Source organism: Suricata suricatta, chromosome 14 (assembly GCF_006229205.1).
Source record: "Suricata suricatta isolate VVHF042 chromosome 14, meerkat_22Aug2017_6uvM2_HiC, whole genome shotgun sequence".
In the NCBI taxonomy this organism is placed as follows: domain Eukaryota; kingdom Metazoa; phylum Chordata; class Mammalia; order Carnivora; family Herpestidae; genus Suricata; species Suricata suricatta.
Genome location: NC_043713.1, coordinates 52269324 through 52286830, shown reverse-complemented (window position 1 = coordinate 52286830; position 17507 = coordinate 52269324). Strand labels below are relative to the sequence as shown.

The following is a 17507-nucleotide window of genomic DNA, read 5'->3' as shown; positions in this document are numbered from 1 at the left end:
CAAGGTCATTATGGTTTGGTGGCTAAGGGCATGGTGGGTTCAAAAACTTACCAACTGAATTAGCTCAGACAAGTTGTTTCATCTTTGATAGTCAGTATTCTTATCCAGAGAATAGTCCCTACCACATATTGTTTGAAGATGAAGTGAAATAATGCATTCCAACAGACATCTGAAATGATACTCAATGTCACTCATCATCAGGGAAATACAAATCAAAACCACACTGAGATACCACCTCACACCTGTCAGAGTGGCTAAAGTGAACAAATCAAGAGACTATAGATGCTGGCGAGGGTGTGGAGAGACGGGCACCCTCCTACACTGTGGGAGGGGAGGGGTGGGAATGTAAACTGGTGAAGCTGCTCTGGAAAACAGTGTGGAGGTTCCTCAAAAAACTATCCATAGAACTCCCCTATGACCCAGCAATAGCACTGCTAGGGATTTACCCAAGGGATACAGAAGTGCCGATGCATAGGAGCACATGTACCCCAATGTTCACAGCAGCACTGTCAACAAGAGCCAAAACATGGAAAGAGCCTAAATGTCCATCACCTGATGAGTGGATCAAGAAGATGTGGTTTATATACACAATGGAGTGATACATGGCAATGAGAAAGAATGAGATCTAGCCATTTGTAGCAACATGGAACTCAAGGGTGTCATGCTAAGTGAAGTAAGTCAGGCAGAGAAGGGCAGATACCATATGTTTTCACTCATAAGCAGAAACTTAACAGAGGACCATGGGGGAGGGGAAGGGGAAAAATAGTTAAGGAGAATGAGGGAGGCAAACCATAAGAAACTCTTAAATTCTGAGAACAGTGTTGATGGGGGTGTGGGGGGAGGGGAAAAAGGGTAATGGGCATGAAGGAGGGCACTTGTTCAGATGAGCACTGTATATGGAAACCAACTTGACAAAAATTATAATTAATTAACTAATTAATTAACTAATTAAAGTGATCAACATGTGCCTGGCATACAGGTGCTCAAACATGTTTATCATTATTATGGTTACTACAGGCACAAGAACCATTCCTTTTTTTATTCACTTAGTATTTGTTGGTTACAGTATTTCTTTTCCAACCAAATCTGGATGAGACATGATAAAGGGAGTCAAGGGCTTGGAATAGCAGCACAGAAGCAGGAGACCCATGGCATCATTGCCAATCCACTTGGGGAGTAGAGCAGAGATTGGACACTGGGAATTTGTCATGGCACCAGTCCCATCCCCAGTGATACGCAGCCCTGTGTGGAAGAACACAGGATGTGACATCACTCCTTGGTCTTATATTGTCCAGAATAGATGAGGCAGAGGATCACAGAGCAAGGGGCTGAGGGTGCTTGCAAAAGAATGTTTGAGGTAATGTGTCTCCTAGGCCAACAAGGCAAGGAAGTGAGACCTTAGGGGCTGAGGAACCAGAGAACAGAATAAACTGTCCCAAGAGCTATCAGAGAGCAGAAGTGAGGAGAAGAGAATGTGGAAACTTGAGAGATAGAAGTTGTTGGGGGGAAGGTGCATCTGGGTGGCTCAGTTGGTTAAGCCTCTGATTCTTGATTTTGGCTCAAGTCATGATCTCAAGGTTTGTGGGTTCGACCCCTGTGTGGGGCTCTGCACTAACTGTGGAGCCTGCTTGAGATTCTCTATTTCTCTTTCCCTCTCTCCCTCCCTCTCACTGCCTCTCCCCTGCTCACTCTCTCAAAATAAACAAACAAACAAACAAACAAACAAACTTCTTAAACTAAAATTCATGGATAGGAAATAATAAGAATCTTTCATTTTTTTCCAGTGCCCAATGTACTACACGTAAGTAATAGTTGTTCAATAAGTAGATGTTGGATTAAATTCCTCTGCACAGATTTGATTTGACTCCACACCCAATACATTGAAAGAATGTATCATATGCTGTCTTACAGGCTCACATCCTTACTTGTTGAAACTAAGTGATTTTAATCCAAGGGACAGTGCATGTCATCACGTGTCTTCTCTTTCACAGCAACTGTGCTTCCAGGAAGTTTAGTGGAGATGGATTTGTTTGTTTAAAATGTTAGGTTGGGAGTAGAACTCTAGAGGGCAAGGACAGATGGGTCCCAAAATGAAAAACATTATGATAATAAATGAGAAACTAGTCTAACTGTTAGATAAATGAAGAGTAAGAAGTAGGCACTTTAAAAGCTACGTGAAAATGGAAGCAGAGGAGCAGAGTGGGAGGAGTTGCCAGTCCAATTCCCATCAACAGCAGCCATGGGAAGGGTGAGGAAGGCCAGACCACCTGCAGAACAACACTCCAGACTGTGCTGAAAAGGGCTAGCTGCAGAGATGGCCCGCCTCGCCCACGGTGTGCTGGCCACCTCTCTCTCTGCATGCAGGCACTGATGATGGTTTTGAAAGAATGAACATAAAATCTGAATGAATGTTCATGGTTTGTTGGGGCCAGTACTCATGTTAAGTGGTAAAAGCCATTTCAAGATGCCTTAGCTGATTCCGATGGGGTTGCTTCTGGGACTCCCAGTGGGGCTCCCTGTGACACAGAGCACTTTGGTGGTGCTCCTCTTATGCTTGCAGTTTCTCTGGCCGGGCAGGAGGGTCTCTGTCCTCGGATAGGTACGCTCTTGTGGGCCTGCCACGGTTCTGACACAGACCGCTGGGTCCTGGCCACTCCAGAGAGGGAGCGGGGCCAGACTAGGTTTAGAAGGATGTTGGACAGCTTCTCTGTTTCTTTCCCTGGGGCTCCCTGGAGTCCAGATCTGCTTCTCTCTGCATGTTTCCTCCCTGCCTCTCCCCTCCCCTGCTTCCTTTTTTCTGCTGCCCCACAGTTTCAAATAGCACTGGACTTCGGCTTCCCATGGTGCTGATACTGGCCTTTCCTCTACTTGACTTTGCAGATAAGCTCACCAGGGTTCAGTGAGTCTAGGAACATTTCCATTTAAATTTCTGGGAGCCAGTATCTGATTAATTCAGCTAAGCCTCTGCATGGATGCCCCTGAGTTGGGTCTTCAAATGCAGTTCAATCAGCTCAGAGGCGGTAGTAATTGCCTTCCATGTTCCTGGCCAGGACAGCAGCAGCAGAGGCTGCAGACAGGGGGAAACAATGTCCCCAAAGCAGGTGTCAGCTCAACAGCCACCACAGAAGGGACCATTACAGGTACTCTTGGTGTCTCAGCACTCAGTAGATGTGTACAGTGAATGTGGTAAGAAAAGCAGCAGCATTTATTTTATTTTTTAATGTTTTATTTATTTTTGAGAGACAGAGAGAGAGAGAGCATGAACAGGGGAGGGACAGAGAGAGAAGGAGACACAGAATCTGAAGACAGGCTCCAGGCTCTGAGCTAGCTGTCAGCACAGAGCCTGATGCGGGCCTCAAACCCACAAACTGTGAGATCATGACCTGAGCCGAAGCCGGACACTCAATTTACTGAGCCACCCAGGCACCCCGAAAAGCAGCAGCATTTAAAAGAAGGAAATTTATGAGAAAAAAAACTTATGATTCAGGTAAAAATATATATAAAGTCTGGCTCTGAAGCAAGTTGTCTAGAATGTGCCAGTACATGTTCACAACACTATTCAGCTAGTTATGAGAGATGTAGGCAAAAATAACTCCATTTTCATCAGGGGCTATTTCTACTGCTGCTTCTCAAGTTGCATTGTGCTGTTTTGATTGTCATTGTTTTTGCATTTTTCCCTTTCTCCATCATGGCTGTCCTTATATCCCATTAAACAGTTTTATTCTATCATCATTCCTGTTTCTCTTATATTAATCAGTGGCTTGCATATTTTTCCTGGCATCTTTTTTTTAATAGACACTGATGGTCTTTGCTCTTCTCTGTGAACATTCTGTGAACATGTATTTTACTCCCATAAGATGGGGTGTCCCCACAATGCCTTCCTAAGAGCCACTGGCCATGGTGGGTGAAGGTAACACATTCTGTCCCCAGCTGTAGGTAGGGATGAAGTAACAACACCCTCCCCTAGAAACCCAAATGGGGACAACTTCATGGAGAGCACATCTTCAAGGTCATATGGAGTCAGAACAGTCACCTTCCTACCTGTGTCAATCCAAAAGAATGCCATGAGGTTATAATGTACCACCTTGGGGCGCCTGGGTGGCTCAGTTGCTTAAGCTTCTGACTTTGGCTCAGGTCACGATCTCACGGTTTGTGAGTTTGAGCCCCACATTGGGCTCTATGCTGACAGTTCAGAGCCTGGAGCCTGCTGCGGATTCTGTGTCTCCCTCTCTCAATCCCGCCCCTGTTCATGCTTGCTCACTCTGTCTCTCAAAAATAAATAAAACATTAAATAATAATAATGATGATGATGACAATGATGATGATGATGTACTGCTTCAAAAATCCCCTCCTGTGTTCTTTAAGACTTTATTCAACCAAGAATACCCATATTAATGATAACTTACTAACGATTTTCACAAGAAATATCACCCTCCACCTTTTTATCCTCCAAAGTCGAAGTGAAACCACCTTTTAAAAGCTTTGTAAGAAGACAAAGGCCACTGTAATTGCGCTACCTACTGTGACCAAATGGGAGGAGGGTTGGCATGTTGCTTTTTTTGTTTTGTATTGTTTTTTGTACAATATCATGTCCTTTGAAAGGGAAATTAGCTCAAAAGGCATTTATTTGTAGAAGCTGCCTGGCTTAAGGAGGTATTCACAAACAAAATCCAATTGCAGATGATTGGGACAGCAGTTAATGTTAATGGAAAAGCCAGAATACATTCTGCTTCTATGGCTCCTACTCTGAGTAATGCACCTGGTGTATTTCCGACCATGCTTACTCGAAGGAGCTCTTATGGTATCCGTATGATTTTAAGTACAGATACACATGAAAATCTTTGAGTAGGGAAGTCTGAAAAATCGCAAGAATGGCATTCAGCTATTTTGTGCAGCTACAATTTCAGAAGGTCAGAAAGTATCTGAAAAGTGGGCCTTTGGGCAATGTTAACTCACACCCTCACACCTCTCTGTTTGGTTTTCTGTGAACTTGAACCCTAAAATGGCATGGCTTTGTTTTTCAGTCATATAGTCATGAGAACCATTCCATTATTTTTTTAAAACAACTCTTTATTTAAAATCATAAGCCCATTGAGCATTCATAAAGCTCGTCCCTCTCAAATCCCACAGAAGTGGGATTATTATTAATAGAATTAAAAAAATTGTTGTTAAACAGCTGCATCCATAATGCATAGAATTTTGCTCTGTGCAGAAAAAAAAATGCCCTGTGTTTAGACTGTGGTGGAGACGCAGGCATGCGGGCGAGGAGGTCGCCCGGACAGCTACCTCCCCACGCTCCTGGGAGGTGCCCATTCCTCCTTCTCAGCCTCCTCCTGAACTCCCCAAGCAAGAAAACACTGCTTCTTTCAGATTTTCTTGCCTCTCTCCACCCCTAAGTAGCCTCGAGCCACAGCCAGGGAAATCTTCAGTACATGGCTGGCCATGTCCATGTTCGGTTTAAATCGGTCTCATGGAAAGCCACCACCTGCAAAGTCAAGTCCTGGGTACTAGGATAGCTTTCAAAAGCTCCTCAGGATTTGGCCTTGACTGCCCATCCTGCTTGGGAATAGGGTCAGATGCCAGTATCAGAAAATAAAATGACAGTGGCGTAGACAGATAGAGATGCAGAGAGGGGCAGGAATTGGCACTCTTACTCCACGGTGTCCCTTTATCTTGTGGTGCTCCAGCATAACTTACCCCTCCTGGCCTGTGGGCATTCCAGCCGAGGAGGGAGTGAAGAAGGGTATGCCCTTCGCTTTAGAGACATTTTCCAGAAACCACACATGCCGCTGTTTCCAATTATACTCCAGTAGCCAGAATTAGTCACCTCCACACATTTAAGGGAGACTGGGAAACATAATCATTCTGAGACTACTTTATACTCTTCAATAAGGGAATCCTTTCTTTCTCTTCCGTTGAATGTTAAAACCTGGCATGGGCAGGAGGAAAGACAAAAGGTCCATTTGACCCTGAAAAGATTTGTGGAGATGTCTTCATCCTGATCCCAAGTACTGTTCTCTCTAAAGTAAGTCATGATGGCCTGGCTATCAGTCTCCACTGAGTGAAGGAATGGAAGCCCTTCACTTGGTTCTTTTTCTTTCTTTCTTTCTTTCTTTCTTTCTTTCTTTCTTTCTTTCTTTCTTTCTTTCTTTCTTCCTTCCTTCCTTCCTTCCTTCCTTCCTTCCTTCCTTCCTCCTTCCTTCCTTCCTTCCTTCCTTCCTTCCTTCCTTCCTTCCTTCCTTCCTTTCTTCCTTTCTTTCTTTCTTTCTTTCTTCCTTTCTTCCTTTCTTCCTTTCTTCTTTCTTTCCTTCTTTCTTTCTTTTCATTTTATTTATTTTAGAGAGAGTTTGGGAGACATGTAGAGGGAGAGAGAATTTTAAGCAGGCTCTGACATGGGGCTCAATCCCATGACCCTGGGATCATGACCTAGGCTGAAGTCAAGAGTCATATGCTCAACCACCTGAGCCTCTCAGGCGCCCAAGTTCTGTCTCCAGGTAAAGAAAAATCAAGAACCGCAGCTCTAAATAAAGACATGCACAGAAACCAAATGAAATAAGGACTTGCGAGCTTTGCAAGACTATTTTCCCCTTGTCAGCATCTATGTGGTTTGTTTGTTTTCCCTTGGGTCGAATAAATTACCTACCTTGAGGATTTCCTTTACAGAGCTGGATCCTTCTTGCTTTAGTCATCATTGGTACAGCAACGTTTCTGCTCCAGGTGTGGAAACTCTGTGAAAACCAAGTGCGTCCCACACTCAGAGCTCATCTCATGGTGGCCAATAGAGTCAAGAAATTTTCCAAGTCGAAAATCAGGACATATGGTCTGATGGTAAAATCAAACCTAGGATGACGACAAAACACAATTTAAAGTCATACTGAACAAAAAAAATATATGTGAGATGAACACGGTAGTCATAGAAACCCTTACGAAGGCTTGTTGACCCACACTCCCCACCCTTGCTCCAAAAGAAAAGACACGAAAGGCAATTTCCCTTTCTATTTTGAGACATCTTTTATGGCCACTTAAAATCTGATTCAGGGTCTAGCAGCTTCCTTTCCCAAAAAGATATGGAAGATAATAAGAATGGTTATTCCTTTTTCATGACTAGTTCACATCTCTCTGAGCACATCATAAGCCTTTTGGCCACTAGGGATTTGCATTTATTTGTCTGTGCATGAGAGAGGCTCATTTAATTCTTCCCAGTTACACTTCAGGATGGAGCGAACATTGTCCATGGATGCCACTTACCATCCTTAATAGGTGAGGGGAAGAAAGAAGCGGCAGAAGGAAGTGTGTGGAAAGGGAGTTTAAGAGCAAGGAAAAGGAAGAACAAGATGAGAGAGAGAGGTGCCCCCAGCAACTGGTGAACCATTGAAGTCTTTAGATCATCTGTCTCTACTCCCTCGGAAGTCACCAAATGTGTCGCTTTACCTTATAATTACAAATTGATCAACTGTCCTTTTTACAGGACAGGAGAATAGAAGAGAATATAAGATTTTCTATCAAAAAATAAAACAGATATTTTGCCTCTATTTATTCTGTGCCAGGGTGTTGTTTATTTGACCTTGACCAGAAAGATAGATGGAGCATTTAGAAATGTGTATGATTGTTAATTGCCATTTTTTCATGACCTAATTTGCCCATGTCACAGAGAAAGGGGATTAAGATCTCAGTGTCCTTTTACAAACATTAAGAAGGAGGAAAACTAACTTATTTATCCCTGATGCAGTTTAACCCTCAAGAAAATATAAGTGCTTGACTCTATGCTGAAAATAGCCCACTTACATTTTAGTAAAAATCATGCTGTGTATGTTGAATTTACAAAAATTATCATTGGTTACCTCATTTAACTAATTCTTCATTCCTGGCTTTACAAAAGCTCTTCGTTCTCTCTGCCTGTCCTCAGGTAGCAATGTCTTATGTGAAATGTTGTGAACATATTAAAAATAAAATATTGAATAATAACTCAAAGAATTCTGTCCAATTTGGAGTAAATGTGTATAATTCATGTCTTCAGCTCTTGCCAGTGTCTCATGTTACTTAGCAGAAAGTATCTACCTAAGACACGGCTAAGACCCTGCTGCTTCAAAAGAAAATTCTGAGGCATTATTTCATCATTATTTTATATATTGAGATTCTATCATGTGTAATCTTAGGACTTTTTATGTGACGATAACCCTCCTGGGTTGTTATTTTTGTTTTTTAATCTTTATGTTCATATTTAAAAAGCAAAAACATCTTCACCTGTTTTGTAGACTCCCTTATGCAATGGATTTTTCCATCTAAATTAATTTGTACCACTGTTTGGCCAAAAACATGTAGGCAACCCTCTTACATCCCTCCTTGCTGCAGCCCCGTCACGTGATCATCACGTCACACCAAGCAGCCCCCAAAGTATCTTATGCAACAGTCTTCTTCACTAGTCTCTCTGCAGTGGAGAAGTTTTGGGTTCCAGGCTCTTCCTGGTACACTGGCATCATGAGTCCTTCTTTCCTTTTTGCCTCTTCAGGTGTCAGTTTCTTTCTGTCCTTCAGACAGACTGTCTTCTGTCTAGGCATCCTGTAGCTGGCAGGTAGTTTGCCTTCACAGCAGGTAGAACTTCAAGAGGTGGGGTGATCTCTGCAGGGCCGTGGAAGGTCAGCAGTCGATGGCTTCCAACAGCAGAAGGAATATTCACCTGCCTGCCTCCTCCTGAACTCTGAAACCACTGGTCCCCAGAATGCCCAGGAGATGGTCCCTTCCTTGAGCATGGCCCTTCCCTCGCCACAAGCCCTCTTGTGTACACATGACTCGGATCACAGAATGGACCGCATGGGGAAATTCTGCATTGATGCATTAATTCATCAAATAAATATTTGGCTGAGGTCACCATCAGCCAAGCATTTGCTGGGCACCGGATGGGTAAAACATAGTCCATACCCTCAAGGAGCTTATAATTTAGTAGGCTAACCAATTTTGAAAGACTCTGGTGATTAAAAACCCTCCATCAGTTTTGCTGAGCCATTAATGCAGAAAATGAGAGACAAGAGGGAAAAGGGAGAGTCATAGACCCTGGATAGAGATTTTCGACATTGTCGGGAGCTCCCACATACAGGACAGCCCATGGAATAGACAAGACCTGACCTCTCAAAAGTATGCATTTTTCTTCATTAGGCCATGTGTGTGTGTGTTATTTTGTTGTGGTTGTTTTTAACTTAAACCATTTATCTCTCCCTGTCTGAATATCTGAAATGACATTAGTGATATTTTGGATAGTCATGCTGGCTTCTCAGGACAGGGCCTATTATGACAATTTTGTATTATAAGAAGTTTAAAAAAAAACCAAAACAAACCGGCTGTTAATAGGAATTCGGTCAGCTACCAAAGAAGTTGGAGCCCAAAGAAAATACTCTGCCCTGTAAAACAGCAGGGCTGACCCTCGAGCCCAGGTCCTTCGTGTCCTTGGGAACATTTTAGGGCCTTTCCCTTGGCCATCTCACTATCACTTGTGAACATTTAACCAGAAACCTTTAAACCAGGAAAAGGAGATGCCACGATAGTCAAACTAGCCATTTCAAGCTTATCCTTCAACTACTCTGTCTGTTAAGGGGAAGTTCTTTATGCCTCTAATGGCAGAAATACAGGGGCAGAGGTGCCTGGGGTGGCTCAGTCAGTTCAGTGCTTGACTCTTGATTTCAGCTCAGGTCATGATCTCACAGTTCGTGGGTCGGAACCCTACATCAAGCTCTGTGCTGACAATATGAAGCCTGCTTGGGATTCTCTCTCTCTCCCTCTCTCTCCACCCCTCCACTGCTCACTCTTTCTCTCTCTCTCAAAATAAATAAATAAACACCAAAAACAATTCTTTTTAAATACAGCAGCAGATTTTCTCTACAGCTCTGATTTATTTGCCACCATTCCTGTTTTCCATTCTAATTACTGTGGTGTGGGGGGAGGGGGTGTAGGTATTTGTGAACTGTGATTGTTACTTCAGAATTCTTACAGTAAAGCATGTGACAGAAGATAGAAAGATATATCCTCAAGTTATAAGGGGCCAGTGGCTTCTCTCCCCCTCCCCACCCGTGCCCCCAGCCCACCTTTATTTTACCTACATTGATGGAGTGCTTACTGTGTGTTTACAGGGCTGGCCTGGGGCTAGGTAGGGGCTAGAAAGGTGACTGAGAGAGGTAAGCAGGCCTACCAAGAAGGAACTAAACTAGCAGATGAACAGCTGAGACAATTCCATAGGAGCCGAGAGAGTGTGAGGTCGATGCCATGGAAACACAGAGGGGAACTAATTCTCTCTGCAAGGGGCATCAGCAAAGGCTTCCCAGAGAAACTGAGCCCTTCGGGTGTGTTCATGCTTCACCATTAACAGACAGTTAAGACGAAACCCAGAGACGCAAATGAAAGATAACCTCCAGTTATTGGAATCCTGGAGGGAGGGGGGTTGCTCTCAAATAATTTTAAAACCGTTTAGCATCCTCATAGTTTCCTTTTCCAGGTTTACTGCCTTTCACCCCTACCCCCTCCGGGTACCTGACGGTTGCTGGTGCTCCCTGCCCTACAGGGTGCTAGAGCTTTCCCAACAACGCATGAAAGCGGCTTTCAAGGACAGTGATGAGTTCTTTGGCAGAAAATGAACTCAGTAGCCGAACACAGCAGCCGGCACTCGGAAGAGCAGCACGTCTTTACCGAGACCAGCGTTAACCATTTTCCCTCTTGTTCTTCCTTGCCCCCAGGTCTTTGCGGAAGACGGGGTGTGACCTAACCACGGGGTGTCCATGACCCCCGAGGTTGCAGCCCATCAGCAATGAAAGGGTTATCGGGCAGCCGCAGCCACCACCACGGGGTCACCTGTGACTCGGCCTGCGACTCGCTGTCGCACCACTCAGACCGCAAGCCCTACCTGCTGAGCCCGGTGGAGCACCACCCGGCCGACCACCCTTACTACACTCAGCGGAACTCCTTCCAGGCCGAGTGCGTGGGCCCGTTCAGCGACCCGCTGGCCAGCAGCACTTTCCCGCGCAGGCACTACACGTCGCAGCAGGAGCTGAAGGACGAGTGCGCCCTGGTGCCCCGCACCCTGGCCGCCAAGGCCAACCGCATCCCCGCCAACCTCCTGGACCAGTTTGAGAGGCAGCTGCCGCTCAGCCGGGATGGCTACCACACGCTGCAGTACAAGCGCACGGCCGTGGAGCATCGCAGCGACAGCCCCGGCCGCATCCGCCACCTGGTCCACTCGGTCCAGAAGCTCTTCACCAAGTCGCACTCCCTGGAGGGGCCGTCCAAGGGCAGCGTCAACGGGGGCAAAGCCAGCCCCGACGAGACGCAGACGGTAAGGTACGGCAAGCGCAGCAAGAGCAAGGAGCGGCGCGCCGACCCCAAGACCCGCGCCAACGCATCCCCGGGCTGGTGGAGCTCAGACGACAACCTGGACGGCGACATGTGCATCTACCACGCCCCCTCGGGAGTGATGACCATGGGCAGGTGCCCCGACCGCTCGGCCTCGCAGTACTTCATGGAGGCCTACAACACCATCAGCGAGCAGGCGGTCAAGGCCTCCCGGAGTAACAACGACGTCAAATGCACCACCTGTGCCAACCTGCCCGTCAACCTGGACGCGCCGCTCCTGAAGAAGAGCGCCTGGTCCTCCACCCTGACCGTGAGCCGCGCCAGGGAGGTCTACCAGAAAGCGTCGGTTAACGTGGACCAGGCCATGGTGAAGTCGGAGTCGTGTCAACAAGAACGGTCCTGCCAGTACCTTCAGGTATCATTTATGTCGAGTGATGGAAGCTTAGAAATTGTACCTGTTCATTGTGTGCTGTTTTCTCCTGGGTCCTAGCCTGGTCTGCATGAACCTGAGCAAATTGTTTAGAATTTCTCTGGCCAACTGCTTCTCTCAGGAAACAAAACTGCCACCGACTTCCTCCAGTTATCTTGAGATTTAAAACTGCTTTGAAAAAAGCACGCCTACATAAAGGCGTGGAGTTATTAATGATTAGTGTTCCTCTTTTGTCTCAGAGAACACGGGATAGGGAGCAGACAAAAGAGGAGTCCACACAGAACTTTAAAATAAATCCACCTTTTTACAAAAGTCAACATTGACCTTGTGAATTCTGGAAAGAGTTTAATAAGATCTATCAAGAGCATTTTATTTTTATTATATTTATTGTAAAATTCTGCCTTAAGCTATTTGTTTGGGAATCTTGATCTATATCTTTGCCATCACAATTGTTAGCGACACACCCAATGATAACCACACTCCCACTCCCCACCCGCCTACCCTCACCTCTCCACCCCCACACCCCTCACATCCCCGGAGCACAGGGAATTGGGATAATGCCCTAGGTGCTGAGGAGGTGGAGATGGAGCCAGTTTGGGGACCTGACAAGTGCAGCTGCAGGGACCTGAGACAGCAGAGAAGAAAAGGAAAAGCGGGGAAAGCATCCACACGATAAAATGCAATTAGTGTCAGTGTGTAAATCCCACACATGTACGGCCCCAAGGCAAGCTGCTCCTCTTCTTCTTCCCCTACCATCCTTCCATTCACTGAACCTGCAGAGTCTCTTTCTCTCCCCTGCCCCCACCCCCTCTATCTCGTACTGTCATTTTGTAACCCTCGCTAAGAAGGACCCTCCTATTCTTTTTTCCTTTTCATGGTGTCCTTTTTCCCCTCTGTCCTCTCCTGCAACACCCATCTTTAAAAAAAAAAAAAAGTTTTTATTGGACTATAAAGGCATAACATAATCATTTCCCACTCTCATCTTAAGAAGAAATGCAAGAAAAACAGTCTTCCACTGAGAAATTCAACTTTTTGCTCTCTGAATTCCTCCTTGTAAACCTGGGTCTCTTGAGAATGCCTCTACCAAGCCCTGCAAATATGCCAGGCTGGTAGTCACTGGGCAAGGACGTCCCAGTATTCAGAAGCCACCAACATGTGGGTGTTTTCACAAGGAGCACACAATCACATGGTCAGTTTCTCCCACTGAAAGTAAATGAGGTATTTGCCTCATTTACTATAAGGTTGCTGGATGAGTTAAGTCATCAAGAACTATTCATGGAATTTTAGAGCTAAACAGTACATCTAATCCAACCTCCTCATTTAGCATATAAAAAACTAGACTCAAAGAAAGGTAAAGGTTTCGTGGGTTATCCTGTTACACTGTTAGTAGGATAACATTCAAGTCACTTAATTTATAGAAATGACCATGACAATCTCACCTACCGCCTAGAAGGGAGTTTTTTGATTAGAACATACGTCCTGAAGAAAGGACAGGCAATGAGACAGAAGCCCTAGAACAGGATGTTTTATCTATGAAAGTTCTGTAATGAGTGGCAAAAAACACGACAAATTTTTGAAAACCTGGACTTTAATGAGTAGTGATGAGATGAGGTAAGAAATAGCAGATTAAGAAAGGATAGTCTACAAGGCCCCAAGACCAGCCTTTGTTAGTGACAAAATGCTTTTATTATACTTGCCTTCCTGCTTATGTTCTTCCTACCTGAAATTCATTTTTCTTTCTTCTTTATGCCTTTTTGAAGTAAAAGGCTCCAGTAATGGTGAAAAGAGAAGGGATAAGGAAAGAAAGAAGGAAACCGATATTGACTGAAAATCTACTATGTACCAGATCCTGCAGCAAAATGTTTTCACCTTTGTCATTCCAGTTAATTTTCAAAATAATCCTGAAAGCTTGATGTAATAATACTCTGTTTTTACAAGAGAGGAAACAGATTTAGAAATATCAAATGATTTAAAGCCTCATGGCCAATACGTTGAAGATTCAAGAATTAGATTAATCTCTATTTCATGCAAAATAGCTCTTTCCAGTCCACCCAGCACAGCCCTGGAATCAAGGGCATGAAAACGGTGAACAGAAGAAGAAAATTCTGTAGAGTAAACATACTATTATTAAAAGCTTTTCCATAAAATGAGGATGAAAGCTTGAAGATTTAAGTATGAGATTTAGTATCACAGCATTATCGGATCTCATATTGGAAAGATTTGGAAATTCTATTTTCAAGTTATTTACCTTATTTTAAGCTGGTGTTTTAAATTAAATGTCTGAGGCTTACAGAGAGGTATAAAGAAAAATAATTAGAAAACAAACACCCACTTATACATCACCCAACTAGAGAAATAAACCATCAATTACAGTGGATCACATATATACCTTCTGCAATCCCATGTCCTTCCCTGCCTCCCCAGAGCAACAGCTAACCTCACTTTGTTACCCAGAGGGCCTTTGTTTTTAATTCAGAAGTTATTGAAAGATTGGAAAAAATTAATATGTTCCATCTGACATTGGGCAATAATTAACATTCAACCAAGCTAGTTAAACCCTTTAAATATAAACTGAGCTCAAAAGCACAAGTTCTTTAATAAATATTGACATTTATTGAGCTCCTGTTCTGTGCAAAACTTTCAGACTGGAAAAAAAGCTTCAGTGTGAGCAGGTAGTGTGCCTGGCAGATAAACTATCTGTAGAACAGCATGTTCTTCCAGACAGTGTGCCGGAGTTAAAGGGCTCCAGTGAAGAAGGAGCTGGACATTCACAGGGGGAGAGAGAAGGAGAATCCTGAAGCTGGACATTCTCTCCAGCTCTCTCCTTGCTTTAGAGGAGACAGAGACTCCACAGTCCTGCCTGAGATTTTCTCAGAAAGACAGGTGTAGCCAGACCCTGCCAGTTCCCATGGAATAATTTCATTTACAGCCTCATTCTTAGAAATGAATTTGGGGAAATAAAGAAAAGTGGGTTTCCCCCCCCAGTTATATTGTCCTAATTACCAACTAATATTGAAACTGGATTTACAGATGCGTAGGCTGACTTCAGCCTCGCAAAGTTAAGTGTGGACAAAGCATTGGACTTGGAAGGAGAGGGTCTATGTTCTAGCCCCTATTTGCCACTACCTAGTTAGTGATCACTTATTACCTAGCAATGTGGCTTGGAGCCGTCATCTCAGCTCTCGGGGACTCCTTCCTCTTCCATAAGATGAGGCATTTGGTCCAGAAGACCTGTGATCTGAGTTCATATTTTTAAATTCCTTAGTTACATAAGGAAAGTGCTAATTAGAGTAATTTTTAAGAGTTATGAGGCCTGGAAGCTCTCATTTAATAAATGCCTACCAAATGTACATATTTTCCCAATGTTATCTAATTTGCCCTGTAAAACTCTGTGAGGCATTTTACAGTTGCAGAAACTGAGATGTAGCAAATTAGGTTAAGTAACTTGCCTAATGACACACTGTACACAGCAACACGAAGGGTCAGAACAGATTCATCTGGCTTCAAAGCCTGGATTTTTCTACATACCAGATCCAATCCCCATCCCTTCCAAATATAAAACAGAGGGAGGAAGTGGCACATATCAAATACCTGTTATGTGCCAGAAACCACACAATATCTCACTTAGTACCTGAAATAACTTCCTAACGTATTACTATTTACTCCAGTTTTACAGATGACTAAACTAAGGCATAAAAAATTCAATCACTTACCCAGCAATGCATAGATAGCAAGCCAAAGAGCTAAGACTTGATCCCAGATCTGTCTAAGTCTAAAATGTGCTCCAGAAATAGAAATAAATGCTTTTTATTTTCATTTTATTACCTGTTTTATTCTGTGGCAAATGTGTGTGTTCCTTTGACTTCGTATTTGTTGAGAACGCAGTTGAGAATGGCTGTACATGAAATGTGACCTATCTTAGACAAAAACCAGAATGGTTGATCAGTCCCTCATTTGATTCAAGCGTGCACAAAAGTTAAATTAGTATTCACCAATAATAGAATCTAAATACCAGCAATATTCTGATTTTCTCCTTGTAAAACTATCACTTGGAGTTAATTTAACTTAGACCATTGCCATGGTTATATGGAAAATGAGATGTCTGTAGGTATTTGCCCTCTGTCTGATGTTGATTTAGAAATAAAATACTGTAGCTTGAAATTATTGCAGGATCCAGTTAATACAGTCAATTGTGGTATGTGCTCACTCACAAGCTGTTTGTAGTTAATAAAAAAAAGCCTCCCTTTTCCCCCCAATATTGTTATTTTTAAATGTCAAGAATCAGATGTCTGCTGTTTAGAATCTTGTACCGCTGCCAGTGACTGTATCAGGGCTTGGAGCAGGGACATGGATTTGAAGACATTAAAACTGTTTAATTCTCAGTTGAGATGTGGTTGGCTTTTATACATCTGGAATAGAGCATTTATGGCACATCTCCGGGTAAGTGCTAATAGTTCAGTAAATAAGCTAGGAATGGGCTCAAAGGAGTAAAAGGAGTTTTTGTTGTTGTTTTGTTTTGCTTTGCTTTTAAAAAGCAGGAATCTAGGTTCTGTATATGCCTTTTTATGTGAACGTTATGTGTTGAGTGACTAGCATATAAAGCCATTCAGAAGAGCAAGATTTTAGATTTCCAACTGCTAACCTGAAAAAAAAATCCCTTCAATCATGTATTTTGCATTCATCTAGCAGCAGAAACAGGAAAAGGGAAACAAAACGCTCTCTCTCCGGTAGAAGTAGAGACACAGGAGGAGAGAGAGAGAGAGAGAGAGAGAGAGAGAGAGAGAGAGAGAGCGAGCGAGCAAGAGAGACGGAGCAAGAAAGCCACTCTCAGAGATGAAATTTTAGAAGGGAGAGATGATCGACCTTTTTAAGGCTGAGTGGGTTTCTTCAGTTTGTGTGCAGGTTTCAAGAAATGGAAGGACTGACCAGGTTTGGGTACAACTCTTTTATTACTTTGTATTTGGTGAGAGTGTGTTGTTGTTTGAGTGGGGGTTTTGCCAGGGTCAGGGGAGGATAGTTTTTGTTATTTTATTTCTCCTCTCAATAGTCGCTAGAAAGACTGAAAGAGCTAATAAACTAATGTATGTAGAGAAGGTAAGAAAACAGGTTGAGATACTGGATACCTAACAAATCCGTGTCACAGAGGCTTGGTAAAATCTTTCATTGACACAGCTGATCTAAGGTGCTAGGTTCTATTAGATGACATTGTATGTCTAGTGATTAAAATGTGATCAGTTGTTTTCCAGACAAGGATCCTGAATGCTTACTGTTTCTTTGCAAAATTAAAATTTCTGGGTGGCTGGGGTTTTTTCCTTTTTTCCCCCTTTTTATTTTTCTTTCTTTCCTTCTTTCTTTCTTTCTTTCTTTCTTTCTTTCTTTCTTTCTTTCTTCTTTCTTTCTTTCTTTTTTTTTTCTTTCCTTCCTTCCCTCCTTCCTTCCTTCCTTCTTTCCTTTTTTTTTAATCTGTTGGTTAAATTAGACTCCACCAAAAAAATCACTGGAGAATCATTTACAACAAGCATGAGACCAGGATTTTTTTCAGGGCAAGTTCAACTATTTTTCAAAAGTTTGTTCAAGATTATTTCAGTCTTTACCTAGTGGGAGTTTTCCTTTCCTGGCTGAGGTTTTTCCTCCTCTTGTTTTAGAACAATTTAAATTATATTAAATCAATTTAATATAATTTTCACTTTATGTGAAGTGTGTGACAGTGCCAACCAATTCTGCTAGTGACTTTGGTTACTTC

The 17507-nt window shown here is 43.3% G+C and overlaps 1 protein-coding gene across 10 annotated transcripts in view; it reads left to right on the top strand.

Moving 5' to 3' along the window:
- Positions 1–17507, top strand: part of DLGAP1 (DLG associated protein 1) — an 868306-nt gene that overhangs the window by 538825 nt on the left and 311974 nt on the right. For 5 of the 10 annotated variants that reach the window (XM_029921991.1, XM_029921989.1, XM_029921990.1 and 2 more), the window contains one exon: positions 10722–11749. In XM_029921991.1, the coding sequence (XP_029777851.1) occupies positions 10793–11749 (957 nt within the window). In that variant the 5' untranslated portion in view covers positions 10722–10792. Of the gene's footprint in view, positions 1–10721; positions 11750–16111; positions 16205–16579; positions 16700–17507 lie in introns of those variants that run through there. The other 5 variants (XM_029921998.1, XM_029921992.1, XM_029921996.1 and 2 more) reach the window with 3 other exon arrangements.